At 43.4% G+C, this 14003-nt stretch overlaps 1 protein-coding gene across 1 annotated transcript; it reads right to left on the bottom strand.

Annotated features, from left to right (window-relative positions):
- Positions 1–365: 365 nt before the first annotated feature.
- On the bottom strand, positions 366–13479 carry CEP104 (centrosomal protein 104). The gene is made up of 21 exons (XM_014311265.2): positions 13312–13479; positions 12645–12818; positions 12190–12328; positions 11532–11597; positions 11089–11165; positions 10778–10946; positions 10337–10495; positions 9522–9734; positions 9108–9311; positions 8410–8577; positions 7665–7838; positions 7141–7317; positions 6514–6720; positions 5964–6080; positions 5457–5493; positions 5306–5378; positions 4594–4702; positions 3973–4111; positions 3222–3289; positions 2911–3001; positions 366–1747 (listed from the first exon to the last, which is right to left on the bottom strand). The coding sequence occupies exons 1-21, from the start codon at positions 13422–13424 to the stop codon at positions 1614–1616; spliced, it is 2808 nt and encodes a 935-aa protein (XP_014166740.2). The 5' UTR covers positions 13425–13479; the 3' UTR covers positions 366–1613.
- Between the last annotated feature and the right edge of the window lie 524 nt (positions 13480–14003).

Below are 14003 nucleotides of genomic sequence, written 5' to 3'. Positions count from 1 at the left end.
CTACTGAAGCCCCACTGTTGCCAAATCCAGGCTCCAATCCAACACTTTGCAGCCTTTCTTTCACTGCCCAGACCCACACCTGTGCAAGAGATTTTCTCTGGAATATTTTGCTCAAGACTTGGTGGCACAGCACCAAACCTCATGGTGTTTTTCACTCCAGTGTTTATTCTGCCATTGCAGCAAAGCCAGGTTGTTAATTAAGGAGCAATCCCAGTAAATTCACCTTTAAACACAACACTGGTGGTACTACTGTACTCCAAAAGGTCCTTTCACATTCCAAAAAATTGCTATTTTATCACCACTAATAATTTCCTTATTGTACCACAGAGTAGTTTTCATCCTTACACCTCTGAGCAAGATCAATGGCTATTTTGAGATATTTATTATTTATTTAGCACAGAGAATCAGGCCCTCAAATAGGAACCCATGTCACCAAAGGGAAAATAAAAATACCTATATACATGTTCCTAATGTGTGTATAAATATTGAAATATGTATTTGGAAGAATTAGAGAAACAATTTATACAAAGAATTTTGAAATCCAAGCACACTGATCTGCCTAGAAAATCCGTAAGCTGGTATGCAGGCTGCAGGCAAACTAGAAAAACTGTATTACAAAATCAGCTCTATATACAAAACAACACCACAAAGTCACTCTATGGGAGCAAAAACCCCCAAATTTCCCCTCATATTATCATGACCACTCATTCCTGTGCCCATGGTACCAATTCCACACTGGAAAGCAACAGCTGGAATGTTAAAGAGAGAATGTTAGAGATGGGAGAATGGCTGCTTTGGTACAAAGCTTCATGCCTTGGTCTTAATAGACTTTGTCTCTCTGAAGCTGTTCAAGAAATGTGCTCCAGTCTGTGGATGGTTATTTTAATCAATATCTAACTAGAGAAGCTCAGTATTTGAGCTGAAAGTGCACTAAAGCAGGCAAAAAGGACTAAATTTACTAATTCAAGCTCTTCAGGGCCCAACAAAGATAATTTTTCATTTCTGTAAGGGGCCACTTCTTGGGGATACAGACTTGGAGGGTTTAGTTTAACCCTCCTGCCAAGTGGGCTCCTAAGGCACTTGGTGCACAGTGAGAGGCTGCAATGTCCTGTCACCTCCTGCACAGTGGCACAACCAGGAAAACATCCAGCCAGCCCTCTGGCTTTTCCATTTGGTGCAAATTCCTGGGGTTGAGCAGTGCTTTGGGTACAGCTCTGCTGCCTTTAGAACTCTAAATCTGACACACACACAAGGTCAGGCTTCCCCCACGTGTGGCTCGTGTTCCTCAAGCACCAGGAAACAGACTTCTCCCCCCTGACATAATTAATGTCTTTGAACCCATTAAATCACTGACATGGGATTGGAAAGGAGAGGACAGCTATCTGTCAAAATAATGTTTTTGTCCCAGAACATTTGGTATTTCCAACATGAGCATTCCTAGCAAAGCAAAGCCCAGTGCTGCAGTGACAGCAACGCCATGGGGATCACACCAGGCACTGCTCAAGGCTAAAAACAACCCACACAAAAGATGATACAAGTTGCCTACAATTTTTAAATAGCTCAGAAAAGCCATGTGCCCAGTTATTCAGACAAAGAAAGAAATACTTGTCCTGTCATCGCTTTGAGTATGTTTTGCCAGTGTTTTTATTTGGGGCCCCTCGAGTTCTGATCTTGCTTCCTACTGAAGGAGATTGAAACCTTGCTCCTGAAGGACCTGGTCTCCTTAAATAGTGGCCAAATGCTTTGGCTGCAAAGAGAAAAATAGAGATCGTTATTGCACATCTAGTCCTAGGAGTGAATTTAATCCACTGTTTTGATTCCCAAGATCTGTTAAGTCTGAAGGACTGAAGCAAGCAGCAGCTGGCAGGCACTGAGCCTCAGCATATCCCATACCAGCAGTGTCAGACTGAATGGTCAGGGCTCCTTTCCTACCTCTAGGAAATGGCTCTGGAATCAGAGCTTAGCCAGGCAGGATTTGCTTCTGTTTCCAAATTCTAAGCAGCAACAAACTACCAACTGACTGGTGTCTCATTAGCCAGTACAAACAGCAAAGCTGAGGACAGACAGACAGGATTGCGCATCCAGTTTAACACCAGAAAGTGCTGAGTTTAACCCCTATGATTCACTTAGGTCAACTGGAATGGAGAATTCCACAGCTCCTTCCAGGAACCTGGGATAGTGATGTGCAGATAGGAGCAGAGCACAGCTCAGAGCATGTGAACTGAACACACAGCTGACTAGAAAACTCCAAAGTCTGAAGGAGGAAAGGTTTGGAGGCTACTGGCCAAAAGTTCTGGTGCAGCAGGCAGTTTGTTTAACTTCTCTGTTCTGGAAATAAAAGGATTTTCCACGCTTTTCATAAAGGAAACTGTTGGAAAAAAACACCACCTGACATCATCAATGTCTCTTTGATGGTGAAAAAGCTGCACAATGACAAATCTGTCAGGTTCCTGAGTCTGGACTGGAAAGGAAAAGCAGTGCACAGCACTCACTGTTCAGCTCACCCTGTAATTAGGATCAGATTAGCAACCTTTGATTGGACACTAAAAGCTAAATCAGGCTCTGGTTCCCTGTGTCAGCATTCAGGAGCTTTCCAGAACACTGTTCAGCTGATTGTTCTATTCATGGTCATCCTGTTCTGCAGAAAAAATCCCTGAACTGATCAATTTTTCAAATCTGCCAGTTTTCCCCACCATCTGAGCTCGTGTCCTCCTCTGAACATGACTGTTATTGCATGATTTTTGGAATTTGCTCCCAGGCACGCTGCTCCAGCACAAGAACCATCACTTAGCTCACCCAAATGCAAACCAGGAGCTGCACAGACCCAGCTCTTGGGGATAGAACACTTTCCTTAAGCAAAGGCAACACAGTAAAAAGTACAAATGTTATTATCATTAACTGATGTCTTACCAGGATGCACCAGAATGGTTTTGTTCAGGAGGGATGTCCTCCTCTGGTTCATTTTGCAGCCATCTCTGCCCATCAGGTGAGATCTCCAGGCCTGAAGTCAATTACAAAGCAATGATAGCGTAACTCCAGCAAAATTAGCATTAACTGTGTACAGACTTTATATCAACAGCACTTTAATCTGCCTTTTCAAAGTATGAGCTCCTTTCTAGGGAACAGAAATTAATATCTCCATTATTTTAATAGATCTTGAAAGGTCCATCACATTAAACCAACCCACAACAACATCTGCCCAATGTGAAGGGTGGCCTCACCTCTTCTCCAGGAGGAAAGTTCTCATGGCACAAAGGGCAGTGGTTTGCCACATTTTCTGGTTTGGCAGCTGAAATTGTTTGAAAAATAATGTAAGAATTGCAAAGAGACGCTAATTTCAGACATAAGAAGAGAATCTGCAGAGCAAGTAGCATAAAACTACCCCATGTCTAACCCAGATCCTGCCCTGTTACCATTAATTGCCCCCAAAGAAGCCCTGTGTTTAATCATCTTCATCAAAACAAAATCAAAAGGAATTTAAGAATGCAGAATCATATGGATTGGAAGGAACCTTAAGGATCATCCTGCTCCCCCTTGTCCTGTCACTCCAGGCCCTTCCAAACAGCCTGTCTCCACCTCTCTTGTAGCCCCTTCAGCTCCAACTGAAAGGCCACAATTAGGCCACCCCAAAGCCTTTTCTTCTCCAGGCAATCCCAATTCTCTCAGCCTTTCCCCACAGCAGAGGTGACCCAACCTTCTGATCAACCTGGTGCCTCCTCTGAACTCACTCCAGAACAGGGCCATGTCCCTTCTGTGCTGGGATAGTGCTTCATCTACAGGGATATGGAAGAGATTTCCCAGTCTTCTCACTCACCCTCCCAACACACATCCACAGAGGCCAAGCACCAGAAAACTCAGGCATTCATCCCATCCTGAGGATTTACTCAGATCCCTGAACCTGACTTGCCAAAGATCCCTGGTGTTTGAAATCTGAACCTCTGATGTTCCACCTCCCTGTCTGGAGCTACTCACGATTGCAAATCCTGCTCTTTATGTGTCTGGGCAGCTCGTCCCTGGGCACGGCCTCTCTGCAGCGTGGGCACCTCCCAAAGCTGTCCCTTTTGTCACAGTCAGTCAGCAGGTGCTCTGTCAGGCTGCAGATCTCCAGCATCTGCAACACAGGCAGCAAGGTTTGTGCTGAGCAAGCTGAGATGGGATTCATCAGCTCAGCCTCACCTTCCAAAATGACAAAGGGAAAATTTCATTTCGGTCCAGTGATTAACTCATTTTCTTTTGGTGTTCTTTCCTAAAAGCACTACCCAAATCATGTGGGTGTGTTCAGAATTCACCTGCCCATGTGTTAAATATCTTGCACATCTAAACCAGCCAGCAAGGTTTGTGCTGAGCAAGCAGAGATGGGATTCATCAGCTCAGCCTCACCTTGCAAAATGACAAAGGGAAAATTCAATTTCAGTCCAGTGATTAACTCATTTTCTTTTGGTGTTCTTTCCTAAAAGCACTACCCAAATCATGTGGGTGTGTTCAGAATTCACCTGCCCATGTGTTAATATCTTGCAGTAATAAATATCTTGCATATCAAAACCAGAATAACAGCAGTCCATGTCTCAGCAGCTCTGGGAAGCTCAGTCTGACCTGTTTGCAGTGCTCACAGCGGGTTAACATGGGGCAGTGCTTCCAGTAATGCAGATCCAACCCTTCCTCAGTGAAGGACTCGTTCCTTTCACCACAAAAAATACACAAGCTGAGAAAAAAACCACAAACATCAGCGACATCAGAGAGAAATAGATGAGCCCTGTTCCTTCTGTTCCAAGCTATTCTCAAACACACCCAATATATTGAAGAGTTTCTTTTCCCTCTGTAGAGCTGAGCTTAGAATGGGGCAGGTACTGGGTTGTAATTTAGGGTAAATACAACTATAGAGCATTTTTTTTTAGAGAATGATTAATTCTACAAAAGTTCTGAGAGCACCTCACCAAAACTGGCTTTCCTGGCTCCAGAATTTCCAAGGGCTTCTTCTATGCCCTCCCCCTACAACACCCAGCAAAGCCCCACCATATTTTTCCCCTATTTCACACTGGCAGCTGAACATTAAACTGTGGCTATTTCATAGCCCACAAGCAAATACTCAGGAAAAAAAAAGTACAAAGTCACACTATCCAAGAACTTCAAAGAAAAGCACCCAGGATTGCCTGGTGATCATTTCAAATCTGTTAGAAGAGATTTTAGTCTTTATTGTTTCACTGCTGAAGGAATTAGCTTTGATCTACTGGAAAAATGTTATTACTGTTAGGAACTCACAGGTGACACCAAGGGCTTAAGGTGATTAGAGGCTCATCTCACTTACTTATCCAGGTAATTTGCAACAGAGGAAAGTTCCTCCTGAATATTTCCTGCTGTAGCTTCATATACCTGGTAACCTGTAAGGAGAGAACTATTAAACCAAGATCACATTTTAATTAATCTACATTTCTTAACTCTTATTTCAAACTACCTACCTTGATTGTCTCTCTTCTGAAAATAAGATTCTTTCTCCTATCAAACAAAGAAATTTAACTCAGATATTTGCCTTCCAGAGAGAAAGGGAACACACTATATTCTGATTTCTGTCTGGAACTTAAAATTTAGCAGAGCCAATGCACTACAACATTTGTTCTTCTGGTTCTAGGGCAAATCACTTGTATTAAGGTATTATTTTATATTATAAAGGTATTATTGCTTTATTATAAAGGTATTATATTGTTTATATTTTGGTATAAAGATATTATATATTATTGTATTATAAAGGTATTATTGTTATATTATAATAAAGAATCCAAATTTTACACTATGTTAGGAGGAACAACACCCCAGATTTTAAGCTGGACTGCTGAGGAGAAAAGTCACCCAGGGTATGTCTAGAGCTTCTCACTCTTTTTAATAAGACAACACCAGTGCTCATTATCTAAGTCCATGATATCCAAGGAGCAAAGGATCAAAACAACCTTAAACTGCAACATGCTCACCTCTTCATCTTCAAGCTCTGCTTGTAATACTAATTTGAGAGCTGCTGGGTGGCCTTTTAGAACTTTCATTTCTTCCTTTGTCTGTTTCTCTGCTTCTGTTGCTGTTTTTCTCTGTGCCTGGCAGGAAAGAGTCACAAGTTTTCATTATTATCCTTTTAGCCTTCTGTGAGTATCCTCTCTGTATTCTTTAGTATAGTATAGTATTCTTTAATATAATATAGTATCATAAATAATAAACAGGTCATTGTTTCATTGGTTTCATGTGAATTGTTTTGACTTATTGACCAATCAGGGCCAAGCTATGTCACGGCTCTGGAAAGAGTCACGAGTTTTCATTATAATCTTTTTAGCCTTCTGTCTGTATCCTTTCTGTATTCTTTAGTATAGTTTAGTACAGTATTCTTTAATATAATATAGTATTATAAAGTAATAAATGAGCCTTCTGAGAACATGGAGTCAGATCCAACATTCCTGCCTTTGTCTGGGAACCCTGTAAATACAATCCACCATATCTGAAGTGGCCCTGTAGGTTCTGCCTTTCCTTACATACCCTCACTTCACTTTCAGAAGATTTCCCATCGATTTTGGCAAAGCCCTCAAAGAGAGTTTTGTAGCGCACGGTCCTGCGGGCGCCAGCGTTGTCCAGAGGGAAATATTCCAGCACAGCTGCCCTGTGCTCCCTGTACATGGCAAAGATGATCCTCAGCACCACCTCACGCACCTCATGAGCCCTGTGCTCCAGAGCTCCCGTGGCAAACTGGAAATAATGATAAAAAAAATTTTTATCTCTCTCTTTTCTCGCATTTTTAAGGATTGGTTTATTAGCCCAAGACTCTCCTGCAGTAAGAGAAATCTTCCTACAAGGCAGGCTGTTGCAAACACTTTTTAACTCATTGGTTCTTTTTTCCAGATATTAACATCTTGCTTCATAGAATCCCAGAATGGTTTGGGTTGAAAGGGATCTTAAAGCTCATCTCATTCCACCCCATACCATGGGCATGGACACTTCCCACTAGACCAGGTTACTCCAAGCCCTGTCCAACCTGCTCTGAAATTACCAGCACTGTTGATCAGGAGAATATACCTCTTCAAGAATTCTCAAGCACTCAAAAAATCCAGGCAAGCCCCCAGAAAACCATCAGAACATCCTCCCTGTCCTGTAACCTTGAGCTCTTACCTTCATGACGTTGTTGACGGTAAACCCAGAGTTTTCAGTCCCCATGGCTCCCAAGAGAGATTCCACCAGTTCCACGTGACTCATTGCCAGGTGTGTTGGGGAGTTTGGTTTTAATGTCTTAACCAGGTGCACTGGAATAATCTGGAGAGGTTTTACTTCAGGACACAGTGCAATTTCCTAGAAACACACAGAGACAATGAGCACATAGATGCTGGATAAGGACAATTACCTGTCTCTACAAAGCAGAGTTTTCTCATCTCTGTAGGTCACTTGCAGCAAAGAACACAAGAGTCACACCTGCAGCAGCAACAGGTACCCCCAGACTGCTCCAGGTGACCCTGATTTGGCAGGGGGTGGGACTAGATCTCCAGAGAGCCCTTCCAACCCCAGCTACTCTGTGATAAGTTGTGATAAGATTCTGTGATAAGCTATAACACTTCACAGCAGCCAACCCTGCTCTCACAGTCCATTCTGATCAGGTGTTTCTCACCTATGAGCTCCCTAATTTGAAGGGAAACACCCACCTGGATGAAGGTTGAAGCCAGAAGACGAAGGCGGGATGAAGAGTCTCCTGTTCTAGAAAGCAAATGTGGCAGGGTTGTTTCCACACAATGAGATGTTTCCAGCTTCCCCAGTTTGTGTTTTGGTATATATTGGGTAATGATCATTTTTAGAAGTTTCAGGGAAGCCTGAAAAACCTAAGTTAAGAAGAAAAAATGAAACACTGAGCAAAAATAACACAGAGCCCCCTGTTTTCAGACAATACAGTAAAATCTATTTTTAATCTGAATTACAGTAACACCCTTAATGGAAGCTACTTCAGACAACTGTCTTCCAGAAAACCTGTTGCTAGGACTTAGGTGAAAGGCTTCAGAAATTGTTTTATAAAGAGCACCAGCTCGATTTTCTTCTTTTCTTCTTATTTAAGGTTTATTTGATGCTCAAGTGTCCTTCAGCTAAGTGCAGTACTTTGAGCTGGAAACTAGAAGTTATTTCATTGTTGTATTTTAGATTTAACAAAGAAAAGGATCAACCTCATTGCACATTTACTGCATCAGCTCATGGCTCAGCCCAGGACAGTTTTCTCCATCTGTTCAATGCCAGACATTGCCCAGTTGTTTGGGTAGTTTTGAAGGGCTTTGTTTTGATTTTTGGGTTTTTTATTCAACAGCAGCTTTATAAATAATTTGTTCAAAGTATCCCAACCCCAAGGTTCTGCAATTTTGGCTGCCAGTTCTTCACTGGAGCACCAAACTTATCCCAACTTACTGAAGATACAGTGTCTTTGATGGCCCTCCTCACAAGGAAAACAGCAGCCCTCAGCATGTTCCTTAAATCCTCCTTTGGAGTGTCCACTGACACCTCCATCAGCTTCTTGTACACAGCCTGTAAAGCCTCTTCTCGACATGACCAGGTTCTGGAATACGCTCCTGAAACCTGAGCACAGAACAATCTATCTCTTAAAAGGTCCCTACAGATATTTCAATACATATTTAACATTTTTATAGAGAACCAGCCTCAAAAGAACATATGAACTGAAGCATTAAGGCCCCAGGTGTTCCCCACAGGAATCTGGCTTTATTAAAAGCACACATTTTGAAATGAGATGAGTGAAATGGGATTAACAGGTCAGGCTCATGGAGCCCTTCCAGGCACAGGGAGGGTTTCTCTCCCTCCAAAAGACAGTGGCAAGTTATGGGTGTTCTGGCTCCATACCCCAAAGCAGTCTGCTAGATCCTGTCTGTTTATCAGCACATCAAATAATCAATCATCAAAGATATAGATTTGTAGAAATGCTGTAAACAGGCATCCATAGAGCCAAGGCCAAATTTTAAATTCAGATTTCAAAATAGCAGCTCTGAACACATAAAAATCCTCTTAACACAGAACACAATAACGCATGGGTTTGTTTTACTGGGTTTTGGGTTTGTTTTACTGGGTTTTGGGTTTGTTTTACGGTTTTTTACCAAAGTCTCTCCAAAAACTTCCACGACAGGGCTGGCTTCCCTCAGTGCCTTCTGTGTGAGTTGTTCAGGCTCCCCAGCATTGCCAGTCCTTGGAGCATCACCCACATCCTCCTCAGTCACCTCTGGCTCAGCATAGGCAACAGCTTCATCCACCTGCTTGCAGATGGTTGGGAGAGGTCTCTCATCATAAGGTAAAATTTCAACCTAGCAGAAAAGATAAAATGTGTTGTTCTGAAAGCAACTCAGATGTGAAGTGGTTTTATCACTAATTGGATTCACTTCAGTGCAATTTTCTCACATCAAAGCAGCATCACACCCCAGTTAATCATGAGAATAACCACATTATTTGGAAGGCTGGACATCAGATTGTTTGCTCTGACAGGTTTCTGTAGTAACAGAGGGAACACTACTCACATTTTCCTTGGAGGTTGTGGGCTGAGTCTGAGGAGAAAGAGGGGACTGGTAGGGAACAACAGGCTCAGAAGAAGTGGGATCCACCAACTGCTCTTCCAGCACAGGCTCTGCCCTCAGGGGCTCTGCTTGGGGAGGGTCTGCAGGCTCAGGAGGGGAGCTCTGGGGGCTCTCAGTGCCACTCACAGATCCCAAGGGCAACTCAGTTTTTCGGATCTGAGAAAGGGAAGAAGATTTTTACAGCAAGGCTAAAAATGTGCTAAAATCTCTCAGTACAGCTACAACTCTGTCAACGGGCTTCTGGTGATTTCAAGTAAAGATGCAACCTGGTTCACAGGTGTGTCATCATTCACACTGGATGTGACTTTATGAAACAGTCAGAAAATAATTCTGTGTGGGTGCATGTGTGGAGAGATTATAAAACTTCCTGTTCTGAGCACATTACATAACTCTATAGATATAAAAAAATAACATGGATTCTGTATGGTTAGCCTTGATACCATCCTAAGCCTCCTCTACCCCTCCAAAATATGAGACAGTACCTTATTCATCTGCATCAGGTAGTCTTGAAATTATGCAAAACATTCAAGATTTTAATGCTATTTTCTTGGGACCTCAACAGTTTAATAGGATTTATCAACTAAGCATGTTCATAAAACACCACACTGAGAGTCTCAGGTTGAAGAAATCCACAATCCAAAGAGAAAACTGATATATTTGAGTACATCTCAAGATTTCCCTTAACCTGTGAATGAAGTTTGGCTGCTGTGCCATTTCTATTTGGAACACCCTCCTGAGTTTGGACTAACAGCACCCACCAGCAGCTGTGCATCCAGGAGGTCATGCAGCTCCAGCTGCTGGTACACCTTCAGCCTGTACTCATCCATCTGCTCCTTCTTCTTCTTGGCAAGGTCATAATCCTCCTTCTCCACGGCGTAACGCTTCTCCACCTCGTACCGGCCGAGTCGCTCGCCCACCTAGGATTGGTACAAATCACCTTGGAATCATCTTACTGCATTTCTTGGAAATGTAAGTAACATTCCATTTCTTGGAATCACTTTACTGAGCATTTCTTGGAATCACCCTCCTCTATTTGTTTTTGTTGCTTCCAGGCAAATTACTCAATCAAGCTATCTGATTTTAAAATCAATCTTTTGGGAAATATATTGAAAATCGTTAAGGTTCCACACAAACAGCAAGGCCCTGATGGGTCACTGGGGCTTTGCTCTACTTAGGTGTCAAAGATCTTCCAACAGCACCTTCTGCAAGTCTGCAATGGCCTGTTTGAGCTTCTTGGCGTGGTCATAGCACTCGAGATGCACAGCTTCTCTCTTCTTCTCATCCAGCCTCCGGATTATCTGAGCCACTTCTGGGTCCTGGTACATGTCAAAGGCCAAATCGTCCAGAGGTGAAATGGAGTCATGTTTCCTGAAGGCACAAAATGAATAAAGTAAACCACAATAAGGTAGGTTTCTCTTTTCATTAGCAGGGAATTAATAAAAACAGAGATCAACAACTGCTTTACACCAAGCAGAGGTTTTGCCAGGGTATATGCAAAGAACAAACTTACCCAAGGTAAGTTCCATCTAAGGCAGGGTCATCCGATTTAATTCCCAATAGGCGATCTATCAGCTTCTCTCTGGAAGGCTTTGGAAGGGTGGAAAAAGAAAATCTTAATGCACATTCATCAACATCAGGTGTGTGTCCAAGACAGAATTCTGACTTGCCACAACCAACATCAGCTCTGCAACATAGAGCCCTTATGTTCTGGGGCACATTGAAGCAAGAGAACCTGAAGACAATGAAAATGAAAATGTCCCAACTGATTATACTTTAAGTTTTGTATTCCCATATTAGGTTCAAATTTCTTGCTTCAAGAGAACATTAAAAATAAATTAATGCAACACAGTTCTGCTGAAGAATTGGTACAAGAAAGGTTCATCCCATTATTCCAGGAACCTGTACTTGAAGAAATGGAGCATCCATAAAAGGACAGGGATGCTTTGGACTTACACTGCTCATGCTGTCAATGCCATAGTCTGCTGGATCCCCAATGATGTTCACAGCTACCAGGGCAACCTGCAGAAATTCACAGAAAATGGAAATGTGTAAGCTCATTCCTCTTTTCTTGGAACAAAAACCAGGGCCTGTGGTCAGGAGGGTGATATGGAAGCAGAGAGAAGCACTGAGTGCTAAATGTGCCTCCTGCTCCATTGAAGATGCATCACCAAATCTACAACCCCATGGTCTGAAACGAGTCCCAGCAGAACTGAGCAGGTGTTTGTGTGTCTGCACCATGGTGGCTGTGCAACATCTTCACTTTAGGCCACAACAGATCCAAAAGACTCAGAGTGGCTTTGTGACCCCAAAGTTGTTCTCAGAGGAAGTTCCTTGTCCTCAACACAGACCCTGCTGTGTGGGCTAAACCTCAGCACAAACAAGAGTGACAGAATTTGCCCTTGACTCATTTGTTCTGGATGAGGTGCATCCATCTGATCCCAACTCACTTCTAACCTGTTATTTGTGTTTTGTGCTTTAAAACAAACTTAAATAAACACAGGAGCTTTCAAACAATATTTTTTGCTTCCATAAATCAAGGGAGCAGATTTCTGAGTCTGCCCTTTACTATGAAAGTGTCACCTAGGTTGCCAGGTAAGGATTTCTAACTCACCTGCCCGTACAAGTTGTATTTATTGACATAATTTTTATGGAAAATCAGCTTCAGGTACTGGCCAACTGCATCCATGTACACAGATTTCAACTCTCGAGCTCTGAAATCAGTCTTCTCATTGTCTGAGAGAGGGACATAACTGGGAAGGAAAACGTAACACGTGAGCAGAGGATACATCCAAACACACAGGGGGATTTCTGACCCTCAGGTTTAAAACTCCCTCATAACTGAAACAACTGTGAAACCTCCCTCATAACCTCTGAAATAACTGTGTGCTGTCACATGGCAAGGCAATTCACCTGCATCTCCAGCTTTGTCATAGATCCACACAAGTCCAGGATTTCCCAGCTGCTCACACAGCACGACCACATCACACACAACCCACACTGAGTATTATTTTCCCCTGAAGCTTTTCTGATTAAGACATCAAACTGATCCAGAACTTTCTGTCTCACCCAAGTCTCTGAAACCTCTCTGACTGATAGGGAGCAAAGTATTCAGGCAGACTTTCACTGATGTAGAACTCAATTTTGCTTGCAATCATGTACTGGTGAGCGAGCAGCTGCAGCTTCCGGATCCGACACCTCTCCACCAGCTGCAGGGTGATCTCCTGGGGGTACTGACAGAGCCTGAAAGAGACACAGTTTCTGAATTCAATCATCATTTTAAAGCAGATTTCACTCCCAACTTGAGCAATGTTTAATTATGGAACTTTCAAGTTGTTAATTGTCAGCTAATATTATAAATATTGTAAGAATCCCAAGAGTAGAGTGGAAACACTTTTCCCTTCCCTTTACTGAGTGTATATCTTCAGGTGCCCCACACGTTTAGAAGATGTCAGATGGATTTTTCATACTAAGCCAAACTCCAAGACTGCCAAGAACAAAAACATTTTCATTTTCCAGGACTTTATTTAAATACAATGCAGTGCCTTTAGGTGTTAACCAAAGTGCTTTTTTTCCCCCAGGATGAGGGTTCCATGGCATTAAAGTAACTTTTTTTGCTTTATCAGTTTGGTTTGGGGCACTGTAAATTGCTCTGACTGTGCACGGTACATCTGCCACTCGTTTTAGACTTGGTGCTTCTGAAGTTGAGCGCTCCAAGAGCATCCCCTCACAGTACCTGGGCGAGCGCCACCCGTTCACTGTCGGTGCGTGAACCATCAGCTCCCGAGCACTGAACCCATCCTCGTGTCCCGACGAGCTGACCACCGTGAAACCGATCTTGTGTGGCATCCTGGGCAGATGAGCTGGTCACAGCCACGGCCTTCAAGCTTAGACTCATCCCTGGAAGAGTGACAAAAACCCACTGAGGCACTACAGTCAAAGAACTGCATCCTGAGGTCAGTCGAGTCAGTAGATGATGAGTGCAAATATATTAACATTGGCACCATAAATGTTCTTTTGGTGCAGGTTTGATCAGTGCTGAGCAAAACGAGGATTTAGATCACTTGCAGAGCAGTCTACCAATAAATTGAACCTGCTAACCCAAGATGGACCTTGAAACTAAGAGTTCCAAATGCATACAGGAGCAACTTGTACCAAACCTGTAGCTGCACCATGCTTTGGGTCGGAGTCAGACGAACAAAAAGCAAAGCAGAAGGTCAGTTTAGTCTTTTTGCGAAAGCCACGCACCCACTGCGGCTGCTGCCGGGGACACAAGCACCGGGAGCACCGCTCCCCCCCCCGGGCACCGACACCGGCCCCGTCCCTCCCTCCCCTCGCCGGCCCCAAGCCCGCAGGCGGCGCAGGCCCGGAGGGGTCACGGCGGCCCCGCTCCGGGAGCACAGCCAGCCCGGGCGGCGGACGAAGCAC

This window comes from Geospiza fortis, unplaced genomic scaffold, assembly GCF_000277835.1.
Source record: "Geospiza fortis unplaced genomic scaffold, GeoFor_1.0 scaffold297, whole genome shotgun sequence".
Classification (NCBI taxonomy): Eukaryota; Metazoa; Chordata; class Aves; order Passeriformes; family Thraupidae; genus Geospiza; species Geospiza fortis.
The sequence above is the reverse complement of the archived record's forward strand: the minus strand, read 5'-3'. Positions and strand labels throughout refer to the sequence as shown.